Here is a 14886-nt window from a genome sequence, read left to right as displayed (position 1 = left end):
GTCGAGTAACCACATTTGGAGAGCCGGGCTGCAGTAATGAAATGGCACCACTGGATTTGAGTTAGTGGTAAGGTTTTGTCAGAGCTCCAGGTCCAAGTCTAGGTTCACAGGTCTGGTAGAATGTTACACATATTTTCAGCAGTGTGCGATGTTAGCTTTCTTTAAAAGCTCACTCTCAAGTAATGTGTCGCGCCTGAAAAAAGCTATCCAGCGGTACTTGGCCTGTGGGTCACCATAGCGCCAGAGGCGCAGGTAAGGGTGGCGACACAGGGAACACGTGTCCCCTTCCTCCCTCGCTAGGATGAGGCGGGCCCAAAGCACTCCTTCGGATCGTCAATAAAGGGTCAGAAGGAAGGACTGGAGAGGTTGCAGGGGTAGCTGGAAGCCAAGGCAACTTCGGTAATGTGGACCGGGTCCCGCTCATTTGATAAGGCGGGCTTTTGCCACGACTGGGAGCCGCTGCAACAGTGAGGACCACACATTAGTCAGAGGCAATGAAAAGTGATCAGTCGGCCCGGCGTTAGTCAGCGGCCAGTTTTCCGGGCGGGGACGTGGCCGAAGTCCGGCAATGTCGGAGGGCTTTTTGCGCTAGCCCGCTGAAAATGAAAGGAGATGTGATAAGTGTCAAAGAGAGGGCTCACAATTCTACAACGGGGGATTCTGTGTCAGCAGGGGGCCAGAAACGAACGGTAGGCTCTCCGTTCCACTTCGGCCAGAGGCCCCATCAGGCCCCGAGCCAGACTGAACTCCTAGGAGAGCACCAGCAAGCCAACAGAATGGCGGATGCTTGGTAAAAACACGATTGATTTTTGGCGAGCTATGATAATGCCATTTTCGGCTGACCAGCACTATTGTAAACAATTTTTAGTGCCTCAAAAGAACGCCTTAGCGTTGTATTTCCGCTTATGTCCTTATTTTCATCCGATTTCTGCGAATTGCAAACACTTCCACACAGAAGTTACGTGTTCATCAAATTTGAATGCTCTCTCGGCAGCCATACAACGAAATGTCTCCTACTTAATCATATCAAAACCTGAAGTCTTTATAAAGCTTTAAACGCAGCTATGCACCATAGAATTTAAACTTTAACTTTATGCTTCAGATTTCGAAAAACACAACTATGCATCATACATTTTCGAGGAGTTTGGCGTTAAAAGACTTTACCCCAGGATGTACCAAATGATTGTCACTCGTTGGCTTTAACCACAATTGCGGCGCCATTCTTTATGCTTTAAAGGAAGAAGTAGAAGAGCCACTCGAGACCCGGCTATCAGTCGACGCGCATGCGCGTCCAATAATTGTAAATCCCCTGCTTTACGAATGCCGCATGATGCTTGCTTCGGCGCAAAAAGGAAGGGGAGGGGAACACAGGGGACACAAGTTCCCGCCCCCTTAGGTCGGCCCTCGGGACCCACGGCTAAGGGCCCAATTAGGAACCCAAAAGACTCGAAGGACTGGCCGATGACCGCAATAAGGAACCATGGCCCGTAGGGCCGGGCTCCTCAATGCCAGTCAGAGGACACTTCACGCCGATTGGGGGCCTCCTGAGTCGGTGAGAGCCTCCTGTATCGTCAGGCACCAACGCAGTAATTGATCACTACTGCTCTGCTCCGGCTGTCGTCTGGGCCTCGAGGGCCAATTTCCCAAGCAAGGACAAAGCCAGGCCTGCGATTTACATAAGAAGAGCCCTCGGCCAATGAGGAGCCCCCTGTGTCGTGTTAGGGGACATCACAGTGCCTAGCAGAGGTCAGTATGTCCGGCAAGGGCTCGGGTCGGCCAGGAGCACAGTTGCTGGACGGGACCAGGACTGGACTGGGAATCCCAGAGGGGTTCTCGCGAAACTGTCGGCAACGGCGGTTTGTCGCGCTGAACAAGGCGGCGGTCTGTAACTGGAGGATCGCCCGGCCGAGGAGTCGCCGGACGTGCTGGGCCCTCCCGTCCGGAAGGCGGCAGCCGGGTCGACGGTGGTGGCCGCGTGGACAAGGCGGCGGTCCGACGAGTCGCCGGCAGAATCGCAGCGTCGCTGCCCTTTCGAGAGACGGCGGGATCTGGCGGCTTGTTATCGTGACGGGTCAATGCATATTCATGCGTCCTTGGCGGTGCAACGCATGCGACGCGGTGTCCGCGCAAGCAAAAAGGCAATTGGCGTCAAGTGCAGAAACAGTAGGACAGTGGGATGGGTACGTTTAACATATATTTTACAGCTCGTAATCTGGTTGTTATATCGGCCGTTTTGAAGCGTCTCAACCGTTATGGCTATCAGCCCAATCAAGCCCTTTCCCTGGGGAAATACACACAGGTCATTTGGCCGTTTCCAAATGCTACCGCCATCGGTCCAGCAGGTCAGTGATTTGGGTTTGCTGCCCATTGGGAGTCACTGAGAGGGCTGCTTTCAGCCAGTGAGCGCGAGAGCTTGCTAAGCGACAGGTCTCTGGCAAAGGAGCGTGGGGTCCAGTCTCACATGGACAGAACAGCAACTTAATATTGTCTTTTGTGAGGCTCGGAATACGCGCAGAATTTTCGTTCAACGACCACCGCATCGGGGCTCCTCCGATCCGAGGCTTCGATAGCCGGGCGACCCCAGGCCCTTCACCTCACTGACAGGCCGGCAGACTGTGCAAGGCCGTGCACTTGCGTCAGACATTAAGATTCCGTTGGTGCGGCATGCGGGCCGTCTGAGCCGGCCATGGCGATGGCAACTGCAGAGTGTCTCATGCCCCTGGATGACGCCATGTATCAGCACTGTACGTGGTAAGGCCGGATCACTTACTGTTCTGGTGCCTCTTTTTCTCACATCTCGTTCCACCACCCCTGCTTTATCCTCCCTGTCGTTTTCCTCACGTCTATTCTCCTCTCGTATTCTGCGCCCCAGTTCCGCCGTTTATTTCACGTGCGTATTCAGTTCGAGTTGATAATTCAGCCTTGTGGTTTCTAGATGCTCTAGGCAGGTTGATGGGCTTGACTACGTGACTGACGTCTCTAACTCCCGGCGCCTTATTCGCGCGCACTTTACTGAAAGGAGAAACGGGAGTCAACCGCGCGCTCAAAATGAGGAGATTTTCGCATCCTGAAAAGGTCGCAGGCTGGCGGGCTGGGCGCATAAGGATTGCTCAGTAAAAAATAGACACCAAGGCGTTTGAAAATAGGATACGATGGCATATTCCGTCATGTACTCACTTGTAACTTGCCTCCGCGTTGTACGCACGCACATGACGTCTGGAGAGCTTCACGGGTAAGATTTCCTTTACGCCATCCACCAGGTCCGCATGGGGCTGTGCTCATACCCTCCCGCTCAACACTCCCATTCAGTCGTTCCCACTAGTTACCCACTTAATTGCATTTTACCAGCAGGTTGCCTCGGAGGTAGAGAAAATATTATGTAAGGCGCTGTTAGCTCTCTGTTACATGGAGGTCATGAAAACTTTTGCAAGCTTTGGGTAATGGAAAGCTTACAGCAACACTTCATCTTTGGATCAATGATTGTTTACATAGTTGGGATTCTTTGGCTGAAAGGAGCGTGAACAGTAACATTAAGCAGCATATTTTGACGCATCTACCCGTCATTTCGTAAGCATCGCACCTATACCCTTACCCACAGCCATAGTTTTCCAAAAGTCTTGCCAACCCGGCACTTCACCGATACCATATGATACCCAGCCGCTCTAATGACGTCAAATCAGATCGATTTATGACGTAAACTCGGGGGGCACTGTTTGAACGTTGTTTCAGGTCTCCGAGTCAGTTATAGGACAATTTGCACACTCTGACATAAAACAATGCAGATCACTACCACAAGGTAGACACTCAAACCTCTGAAGCTACCCAAATGCTACACATGGCTTTACATGCACTGTGAGTCAGGATTTTTAAAGCGCTGAAGATTGGAACGTCGCACACCCTGGCCGCCAGGCGGCTCCATTTCGGAATCGCGCAGGCCAGAAATCGGCATCGCACGAAGTTAGTGCAAACCCAACCCAATGTACCTCTCGAAGGCTGCTCGCCCCCGCCACTCCATAGGCATAACATTGATATGCCGAGTAGTGAGATCGTCTTATATTGGTCAATAAAATGGTACGCAGCCTACTTGGTCTTATATTGGTCTTATATTGGTCTTATATCGACCGTCTTATATTGGTCAATAAAATGCAATACTTCGTGTGACCAACCAGGCATCATGCGGCTGTGAGACAAAAGGTAAACCGCTGGTAAAATCGTCAGCATTCTGATGAACACGCCTGTTGCAGTGGTACGCCCAGGAGAGGGGCGCCTGAGGGGCGGTCAGCACAGCTGACCCCAGCTATCCATGGTGCGAGTCGTGCTGGAGTCACGAAACTCTGAGAAAATAATGCCTTGGTGATGATCCGATGCCGGGTCACGATAGTCATAGGTCAAGCAGTTCAATGTCAAGTGATGTCAATAATAAACAATCCACGTTAGTCGCCAATGACAAACAAAGCTCTTGAAAATTATGAACATTCTTTGCGTTTTGTTTTTAAACGCTGCAATGAAAGCGACATGCGATGAAAAACTAGATTTATTGCTGTAGTTAGTGATTTTCCCGTTTCTGCCCTGATCCCTTATTCTGCTACGAAGGTCGGCGCCAGCTTTCATTGGATGGTCAGTTACGTGGTGTGGTGTGGTTCGAAAGCCGAAATCATCGATGGTTCCTTTCAATGAGGAATCCTCTTTATAAGAATAACAAGATGGCGGCTCCACCTCTCGGGGGGGGGGGGGGGGGGTACCTGTTACAGTACGACCCCCGGGGCGACCGGTCGGCGATCACGACTAACGGACATTCAAACTCTACCGGGCTTTAGCAGATTAAGCTGCCTGTCAGCTTCATAAGTTCTTGGCTTGCTCGACATCTGGTTTTCTGTTTATGACACTAAAAGCTGTTCGTTGGCAGTTTTTTTTAGCTTTGGTGATATTAAAAAAAAACAAGAGGGGATTTCAATTTCTCCTTATTCCATCATTCCCACCAGTTCCCTCGCCATTCTAAATGTTGAGGATTCTGTAAGTGGCATTGGGCTAAGTTGATTCCCCTGGTTACGTAGCTTATCCCTCTTTCGAGGGATACGCCATGCAACCAGCGGAATCAGCTCACAAATATCTATGGTACATGTCCAGGTTTCTTTTACATATTTGGTTATCGGCTCCGGAGAACTAACAAATGGAAAATAAATCAAGCGAACCAATTTTTCTCACCGCGCTTGCCAAATGAATTTAAGGAACACGACGTCAAAGACGCAGAACAGGTTCTTGTAGTTGCTTTAGTTTATTTTGAACTAACTATGCGTGCAAAAACCTGAAATTATGTCCAAAAAAAGTTCGAAATAACGTATGAAAAAGTTTGAAGTAGTCTGTGAATAAGTTTGAAATAATGTTGAAAACGGTACGAAGCCTTGCTTTACCCGAAAAACCAAAACCAATGCACCATTTTGCATGGCACATGACCACCATGGCCAGATTAGCTGGATGACGTTAGGTTAGGCTAGGTTAGGTTAGATTTGGTACTGAGGAACGGAGCCCCAGCTGTCAATCACGTACGATTTGCAAACGTTCGGATACGCAATGACGGGCCATCTATACGTCCGGTTGTAAAACTTGCGTGACGTGGAGGAGGCCGCTTGAACTTTGGAGAACGCAGCGCCCACAACGGAAGTTGGTGTTGGTCAGCGGAACATGACCTGATGCACGTTGCATGTTTATATGAATGGCCCATCTATCAATTGCCTAGAAAGAAGGCATGATATTTGCCGCCCATAGCAGCACGTATATTTTCGGAATTTTTGTTGCTGTTTGAAACACTGCAAATGATGACTTGGAACAGGTTTTTCAAACGCGAAAAATGCGTACAGTCCTCAGTCTCATACATGGTTTCAAACGGAGTTCGGGAGCTTGTCCGTTACGTATCTGGCGACGTATTGTTATGTTGCATGCTTTGCTTTATTCGCAATGCGAGAGAGATCGCTAACCGCATTTCTTTCCCAAATGTCAACAATTATACGACACAGTATCAACATATATTGATTGGGATGGTTAAGATTGCACACACGAAGTAATGCCGCCAAAGCATGGGTATCGCCGTGATGAAGCTTCATGGACCCTGACAATGCATCTGCCGAACGCTTTGCCCAGAATGCATCATGACGGTACCTACGTAAAGCCCATAGAAACGAGGTAGCATTGTATCTATACGCTCGCACGGTTCCTCAGATGCAGCATTCTCAGGTACGCAAGCATCGAAGTCCATGAGTACTGCAGCCTCATATAGCATCACATAGCTACCGCTGCCTGGCTAACACTTCCAACAGCATGTGTCTCAGATGTGTAGCCACCTATATTAAAAGGGAGCTCTCTTATCAAAAAGCATTTTAGACATATTATACATTATGCATTTTAACATCTTGCATTAAAATCATGCGCGTTTTAGACATATCCAGTTCATTCCATGACCCAGAGAGACAATGGCCTGTTCGTGCATGAAGCATGTTAAGCGAGATCGAATGGTAGCCAGTTTAACACACAGCGGGTCGTGGACCCTCGTCCCCCATGAGTGTGCACATTAGTATGACCTATTGTTTCACCGCGTACCGGTGCATAGCTCAGAAACGTTGCGGCGTAAGAGGCCAATGGCTGAAGACAGGACAATGTGCCGAATTATGAAATACCTTCAAATTTCTATGGTATGAAGCATATTTTGGGGGGCCGAGTTCCCTTATAAACAGCATACATATTTTTGCATTCAGAACTGAAATTCGCTGGTCCGAAGCAGCACGGTTTCTCACTCCTGCTTTAATTCTTCATGTATCTCGTCATCATGCATGGCTGTAGGAGGTTTGTCACATTGGAACCGATTGCCGCATGTCTGCTTGCCTTTTACTTCGTGGAAGTGTGCCGGGCGAGAGGATTCGTTCTCCACTGGTGCCAAACAAAACAAAAAATGCATCACTGCTTTGTCTGAGCATCATATTTTCTGAAAAAAAACATTACACATGCCTAGCCACGAAGCTCGATGCGCACTCGTGCGCTTAAATAGGAAAATAAATATAGCAACCTATTCAAACGATGGAAAGTATCACGTAAACAACTTAGAGACGTCCGCCTCCTCACAAAATGAGGTTAATACGCGATTGGTGGGGAACCTCACAGCTCCGCTGTTGGCCGATTTCATTCATTAGCAACGACTCACGCCTAGACGATGTCAACGCAACGGCTCACGCCTCAGCGATGCCGACGCAACGGCTTACGCCGTAACGGTGTCAACGCAACGGCTTACGCCTTGTCGATGTCAACGCAACGGCTTACGCCTCAACGATGCCAACGCAACGGCTTACGTCGTAACGATGTCAACTGAAATAAACAGCGTTTGGTGGCACCGGGAGATGTGATCAACACGTCCAGTGGGAAAACGCACCGATGATGCAACAGTTCACTCGCACGACGGCCGTCTCGCCGCCCTCGGCGGCCGTCATCCGCTCTCAATGCAGAGACCACCCGGCCGTCAGCGTTTCGCCGGACACCGCGACGAGCGGCCTGTGCCCTGAGCGCGGTATCTGGTGAGCGACGGTCCTGGGCCTGATGGCCCAGTCGCTGCAGTCGTGACGAGAAGGGAACCAGCCACTCTCGTGTCGTGCATGGAGAACGACGAATACTGAAGACAGGTTGATGCGCGAGAAGTTATTATTCTGCGCTTCTGAGATCATTGGCTTCTAGCCTGCAAAGCGAAAAAAGTGTTAGTGCTTCAACAAAAGAACGGCTTCGTCACATCAATTTCGAGGGATGTAAAAATTGTCAACGTCCAAGTGCCGATGTACTTTAACATGAATTTGACCATAGCATGTGAGCAGATGTAATGCATCCAAAAGGAAAACGCATAGTCAATCTGATTTCAGCATCATATGCCCTCCTGTCACTAAATCATTTAAATTAGTGCTACATTTGGCTATTGTGAAAACTACAAAACTATCCGAATACCGATCATTAAAAAAAAAACGCATTCAGTGCTTTCAGACGTCCTTCATAAGCAACAACCACTAGCGGAGACGAGGTCACGCGCATCCGCACGGCTTAAAGGAAATGTGCCACATTTGAAGATATTGAAGCAAGCATCAGATCTGAAAGAGCAAACTCACTTATATCTATTTGTATCCCGTTTAGTGGAAAAGACTGCCCCACACAACACGATTCTCTGTTAAGTAAACAAGCTCCTCCATGCGTCATGATTACGTCAACGGACCTTGCTCAACATTGACTGAGAAGCAATAGATGGCCGTTATATCTGGAAATCTCGCTCAAGAACGCCAGATATGAACGCCTTGACAGTTAAATGTTTCTTGGTCTTGATCGTTGCATGGCTCATGGAATGGCAGAATTTGAATGACGTTATTATGACGTCATGAATGCCAAGATTACTTTGAAATACTCTCCCCAAAATCCTCTTCCCATTTTTGCGGGTGTGTAGCTTAGAAACTAGATGGGTTTATGTCTGAAGAAGGGCAGGGTTGTGAAGAACACCGAAAGGTCCTCAAAATAGCTATTTCAGTTCAAACCCCATACAAATGTGGAACATTCCCTTTACTTTTCGTTAACTTATAATCGCATCAGTGGCCGCTCGCAAAACTCTCACCTTTCTTTCTCCGACCTAACGTGACGAGACTCAGGAGAGCTCCGATTGTCTCTGGCTCGACTCAAATCTCCTGAAACAAAACACAACGTGAACATCGAACACGACCAGCTCCCGCGGTCGTTACCAGCCCGGTGCGGCCCCCTTAGTGGCTGTCCGCGCGGCGGGGCTGTCTCAGGTGCGCCGAGACAGGCAATGACTCACATTACTGCACCTCACAAGCCGCCGGCAGCAGATGTGTTCCTGCTGCTTATATTAGGTGCTGTGTGATGCAACGAAGCGTACAGCTGCTCCACCCAGCCGCCGCCAATGGATGCATTAACGTGGTTCGAGTGAATCCCCGTCACTTAACCTGGCTAGAATATAAAGTTCTTAGATACTTGCCTGGGGCCCTCGCTGAGGTTGTTATTCGATGCAAGCTGCGTTCTGGTGCTGCGCTTTCCCTTTCTTGCAAGAATGTCTGAATTCTTGCTGATCTGTGAGAGAGCAGAAATCCTTTGTCAGTACTGGCCTGAAACTAATCTTCAGCACCAAAATGCACATCGGCCAGTTTGTGTGACAGTGCTTTATGTTTTTCACCATTCCCTTATCGCGAGGCCTGGGCGATTTCAGCCGTTTGTCTACTAATTAACGCCTGACAAACGCAAATTCAGACAAAAGCCCGAGCACCTGCCTCGACTAGACTGGTACCTGCCGCTGCCATCAAAAGCAGAACCCTTGTTTGAAGAACGCCTGCCCGGCCGCCTAGCCCATGCCACCGACCCACGCATCAGTCTGTGGCCGCCCGCCACACCCGTGACCTCTCCACGACCGCGGCCGCCGCCCGACTGACCTGCAGCCTGTTCTTGCGGATCCTGCGACGCAGCATCTCGAGCATGACTCGCCGCCGGAGCACGTCCAGCGGGTTGATGATGGACAGGCTGGGGCTGGAGGACACGGAGGCGTGGCGCAGCCGGCGGAGATGCCGCAGAGAGTCCAACACCTGGCGGAGGACACGCTTCGGTCAGAACACACACCAGCGCCTGCAGAAGGAGATGCTGTCGCCAGGTGGATTCCGCGCAGATCCGGGAGCCCGCAGATGGAATAAGCGTCGTCAGTGTGACCACGCACGGGTCCCAACACGTGTCAACTGTTGTAATGCACGCGCTGTCGTCAGCTGTGCTCCACACAGCCCTGAACACTCGTCAACGGACGACCTGTGGCCAGCCGGGATTTGCGCAGATCCCAGCATCCGCTGGTAACAGGTCATCAGCAGTGCTAGCAATGACGTACGGTCGTTATCTGAGATCTAAAACGGCCGTGATGCCCGTGACGGATGCTTTTCTCAGATGCGAAATCGCTCTCACACCCCATGGGATCTGTGCTTATCAATGTTGGGCGTGGTTTTGAGCATAAACAATAATTATAGTTTTTTCTTTCATCAACATTTACGCTGATTAGGGTAACAAAGAAGCGAAAGGTATATGACCTGATGACGTGGTTGCATTTATTATATATATTTTCATTCATCCAGCGTGCGCTATTTTGTCTGTACAGTGCTCCAGCGCTGCCCGTCGGTATAATGCAAACTTAACATGTTGCGGGCAGTGTATGAAGCAAAAGCTACGTGTCGTCAGTTTGCATTATAAGTGCTCTTACGACGCTACAGGCGGACAAGTATGCAGGCTTCCAATCCATGAAACCGCCCTCAATATTCTTTGCTCTTCTTCAAAACATATTCTGCTTGTTCCCCTTCAGTAGGTGAGATGATCACTGTCTATATCTCGACAGGTGTCACTCTCCTCTTACCATATCGATACCCGTTGCCATGCTGTCGATAGCGCAGATCTGTCTAGAATTGATGGTTGTACTATGTGCGACGGCCAGGTCCCTTGTTCCATCGCCAAGAATAGCTGCGGTGCTCGTGGCTCGGAATGGGATGCAGTGACATTTGCCAGATGACATTTATCATACTTAGGCCCGTCCCAAAGGGGCCGATCCATGACAGCTTAAGTGACGTTCCTGAATGCCCGAGGGCGTGGCATAATGTTTTGATTTCAATCGACGGCGGAGAGAGGGATGGATCTGTGAGCATATCTGAAGCATTCCTCGCTGAAAACAAGCGGCTTATCGTGCCGCCACCGTAAACACGTGCGCAGAAAACATGACATTCGCGCGGCGCCGAGGCCGGCGCCTGCGACGGTCACCGCTGCTCACCTCTCGTCTGGTCCTGTACCCGGGCGGGCCGGGCTCGGGGCCCGCCTCGTGCCGCTCGCCGCCGGCTCGGCTGTCCGTGCCTGCCGGCCGGACGGCGTCCAGGACCGGGTCGGACCGGCTCGGCGCGGCCGGGCGACCCTCCGGTCGACTCGACACGGACGCGGCCGGCGCGCCGCGTGCCAAATGCAGGGTCACGGTCATGGCCAGAAGCAGTACGTTCAGCATCACTGGAGCGCGCTGCAACGCGAGATGACGTCACAGGGACGCAATGGGACGAGGCATGGCGTCAGAGGGGCCCTCTAAGACATGGTGTGACGTCATGGGGGTGTACTGGAACACGGTCTGGCGTCAAAGGGGCCCTCTAAGACACGATCTAACGTCACAGGACGGTACTGGGGCGCGAACTGGCACCAAAGAGGCGCACTAGAACACTGGGTGAAGTCAAAGAGGCGCGGACGCCGCGAACTGGCACCAAAGAGGCGCACTAGAACACTGGGTGAAGTCAAAGGGGCGGGGACGCAGAGTGCGCGGGGGCGGACGTCGTTAGATCACAAGTAATCAAACACCGAGCTCAAAGGGACACACAAGCTTGAATGTTGCCAACCAAGCGCCAGGGAACGTTGTGAGTTCGAACGACGCACACTGGAGGCATAGCTGACACAATGACGTGCGGTGGCGAAGCTCTCTGTGACCCGTTGCGTCTGCACAGCTTGGAGATGACTGCTTTTAAGAAACACGCCAATTTGACCCATACAAAGTCGTTGTATTTGTAAAGAAGTCGTGTAAAGAAGTCGATTTGTAAATAAGGTCGGATGTCATAACACGGCACTTGGCCGCATTTGCACATAGTTGCATTGTCAGGGACTTTGCATTCGCAGACGAGGGTTTTAAAATTCGCATGTCCTCCCGGGGACACGCGGCGTCACATGCAAACAAAACGGATCCCGTGTGAAGACAGCTGCCAACATGCGCACAGTACGCGGAACCCATGTAAGAGATCGGACAGGTACGTGCGATCGCGCTCGCGCTTATAACTCAGGACGAGCAAGAAGCGTGGGTTATAACACCATCTTTAAACAATCCGCTTCAACACAGTTTTCAATCGGGTTGCGGGTTCATTTCATGTCGCAACACTGAATACCAATTCCACAGCTTTCGAGTCAGCTTTAAATGATCAGAGCTTTGTGAGCTCATAAACATGGGGTGGTCCAGAGATTATGACATGGGGTGGCCCATAGCTTATGCAACCGTGACGGCGAGATTGCACGAGCCGATAAGCGTACACAAGTCCTCTCCCTTGGCCTGTGCAAAGTTTCCATACTAAGCTATGAATCTTTACTGGCTATCTACACCCTTGCGGTGATACATAATCCCATTCCCCCACTTCTCTGACAACATTATCCATTACGACGGGCTCCGTGACAATCACCGAAATAAGTGGAGACCTCGGCAACGTAGCTGCGATCACACAAAGATGGTATGATACAATATTGGAAACTAAGTTGCAATGCTTCGAAAAGCGTGGCGAAAACCATTCATTTATGAAGCGCAATACATGAAAAGCCTTGCAAGACAAAATATCGTACCATTCTTTTCACATTCCGTGTTCCTAGCACCTTTGTACAGGCTTCCGCGAGTTAAATCACTATAATCGAATCCTGGCATTACTGTGACACGCACATATCATGCACTAATTACTCTACATCTAAAATATTTTACTTTGCTCATTGCTAGGTGATTTATAATTTTTACATGTCATACTTTTTTACTTTGAAAAACATTTTACATATCTTGCTGTTCTACAATATGCAATCTAATATAATCATCATGTATGTATGCATGCAAATATATACACATATATATATATATATATATATATATATATATATATATATATATATGTGTATATATATATATATATATATAGGTACGGAGAACATAGATGAAGCATAACTAATTGAAGTGAAACGCATTCCATATATATGTATATAGACTTACTAGAGACTGACAGCACCTAACGTGAGCACATATATGTGCCTATGATGAAGCATCAATGTAGCAACTCCTTTCAAACCGCAAACTGCCTCGCCCCTCTCGTTTCCTTACGAGAGCAGCCGCGGGCAGGCCCCGTGTACCGCCACCCACCTGAAGCACGTGACCGTTCTCCCGCAGACCCGGAGGTCCGAACCGAACGCTGCTGACCTGACGCCACCGCCCCGAGACCGACTGTGCGCCCGAGTGGCGGCGGCGCTGGGCCGGCCGGCGCAGCCGCTCCCGCCCCGCCCGCACGGGCCGGCGCACGCTGCTGGCACCAGCGGTGCTGACTATTTGCGGTGGTATTGAGGCGGCGACGATCGGGCCGCGGCAGGCCGGTGATGGCCGGGGGCAGGGGACGAGCTATCACTCACGCGGCTCGGTGGGGCGGGGCAGGGGGCGGCCGGTGCGTGGACCACTTCCATCAGGTGTCGGACCAATCATGGCACCAGGTCATGCCAGCGGTGAGGGCCATGCCAGGGTTATTGCCAGCGGTTTACTCAGTGAGTAGGGCGTGTGTGTGGGGGGGGGGGGGACCATTTAAGCATTTAAGTTATCAAGCAAGTGCTATCACTGTCGCCAAGGGGGTCAATGTGATCACTGGGGACATGACTGCTTCGACCCCCCGCTGTCGACGCCCCTGTGGCCGCCGTAGAAAGCCGTGCTTCGAGATGAGGCCTATGATCCAGATGCGTCCGAGGCTGTGCACAATAATTTGTGGATCCCCGTATGACCCACTGTAAAGCCCCGACCACCCTCATAGCGATGACTGGCACCGTTTACAACGCATTTCAATTTTGGAGTCGCTCCTCAAGGTAATTTCCAGACACTTCATCCGAATATAAAAGGGCATCATGATCTCAAAGGAAATGCTCCACACCTACAGATATGAAAGCAAGTATTACTTATGGTGTAATAAGCTTATTTCGGTTCAAAACCCCTCACAAATATGGAGCATTCCCTTTCAACCAGATAACGCCATGCTCATTGCTCACATACCACTGAATTTAATCATTATACCATTCACCTTAATGAACAGCGGCCAGCTGTCACAATATTCAAAGAAAGCTCATTCTATTGCGTGATCTATGCCAGTGCAATAGTTCAGGTGGCTCTCCTTTGACATATAACACCCGTGACCTCAAAGCAAATTTTATCGACTTACATGTCCGTCTCTTCACGCCTACCCATTTACCCGACGCCTTCTCAGCTCGCACACTCGGCACACCTACTTTGGAAGCCACATACACACTCTACGGGCCGTCTTCCTCACTCACGGTTGGAACTGATGTGGACTGAACACGTCTGGCGTGAAAAATTCCCTCACACGGCAGCTGCCGACTGAGTAAGACCTCACACGGCCGCTGCCGACAGAGTCCGACCTCACACGGCCGCTGCCGACTAAGTCCGACACCACACGGCAGCTGTCGACAGAGTAAGACCTCACACGGCCGCTGCAGACTAAGTCTGACCCCACACGGCCGCTGCCGACTGAGTGCGACCCCACACGGCAGCTGCCGACTGAATGCGACCCCACACGGCAGCTGCCGACAGAGTCCGACACCACATGACCGCTACCGACTAAGTCTGATCTCACACGGCAGCTGCCGACAGAGTCCGACCCCACACGGCAGCTGCCGACAGAGTCCGACACCACACGGCAGCTGCCGACAGAGTAAGACCTCACACGGCCGCTGCCGACTAAGTCCGACACCACACGGCAGCTGCCGACAGAGTCCGACACCACACGGCCGCTGTCGACAGAGTCCGACACCACACGGCAGCTGCCGACAGAGTCCGACACCACACGGCAGCTGCCGACAGAGTAAGACCTCACACGGCCGCTGCCGACTAAGTCTGACCCCACACGGCCGCTGCCGACTGAGTGCGACCCCACACGGCAGCTGTCGACTGAATGTGACCCCACACGGCAGCTGCCGACAGAGTCCGACACCACATGACCGCTACCGACTAAGTCTGATCTCACACGGCAGCTGCCGACAGAGTCCGACCCCACACGGCAGCTGCCG

At 50.9% G+C, this 14886-nt stretch overlaps 1 protein-coding gene across 1 annotated transcript; it reads right to left on the bottom strand.

Annotated features, from left to right (window-relative positions):
• Positions 1 to 6433: 6433 nt before the first annotated feature.
• LOC119103400 (uncharacterized) lies at positions 6434 to 13047 on the bottom strand. Its single transcript, XM_037226924.1, has 6 exons — positions 12968 to 13047; positions 10823 to 11059; positions 9459 to 9608; positions 9011 to 9102; positions 8630 to 8699; positions 6434 to 7717 (listed from the first exon to the last, which is right to left on the bottom strand). Exons 2-5 carry the CDS (start codon positions 11045 to 11047, stop codon positions 8660 to 8662), a joined length of 507 nt encoding a protein of 168 aa, XP_037082819.1. The 5' UTR covers positions 11048 to 11059; positions 12968 to 13047; the 3' UTR covers positions 6434 to 7717; positions 8630 to 8659.
• Between the last annotated feature and the right edge of the window lie 1839 nt (positions 13048 to 14886).

Source organism: Pollicipes pollicipes, unplaced genomic scaffold (genome assembly GCF_011947565.3).
Source record: "Pollicipes pollicipes isolate AB1234 unplaced genomic scaffold, Ppol_2.1 Scaffold_5724;HRSCAF=6776_pilon_pilon_pilon, whole genome shotgun sequence".
Lineage (NCBI taxonomy): Eukaryota > Metazoa > Arthropoda > Thecostraca > Pollicipedomorpha > Pollicipedidae > Pollicipes > Pollicipes pollicipes.
The sequence above is the reverse complement of the archived record's forward strand: the minus strand, read 5'-3'. Positions and strand labels throughout refer to the sequence as shown.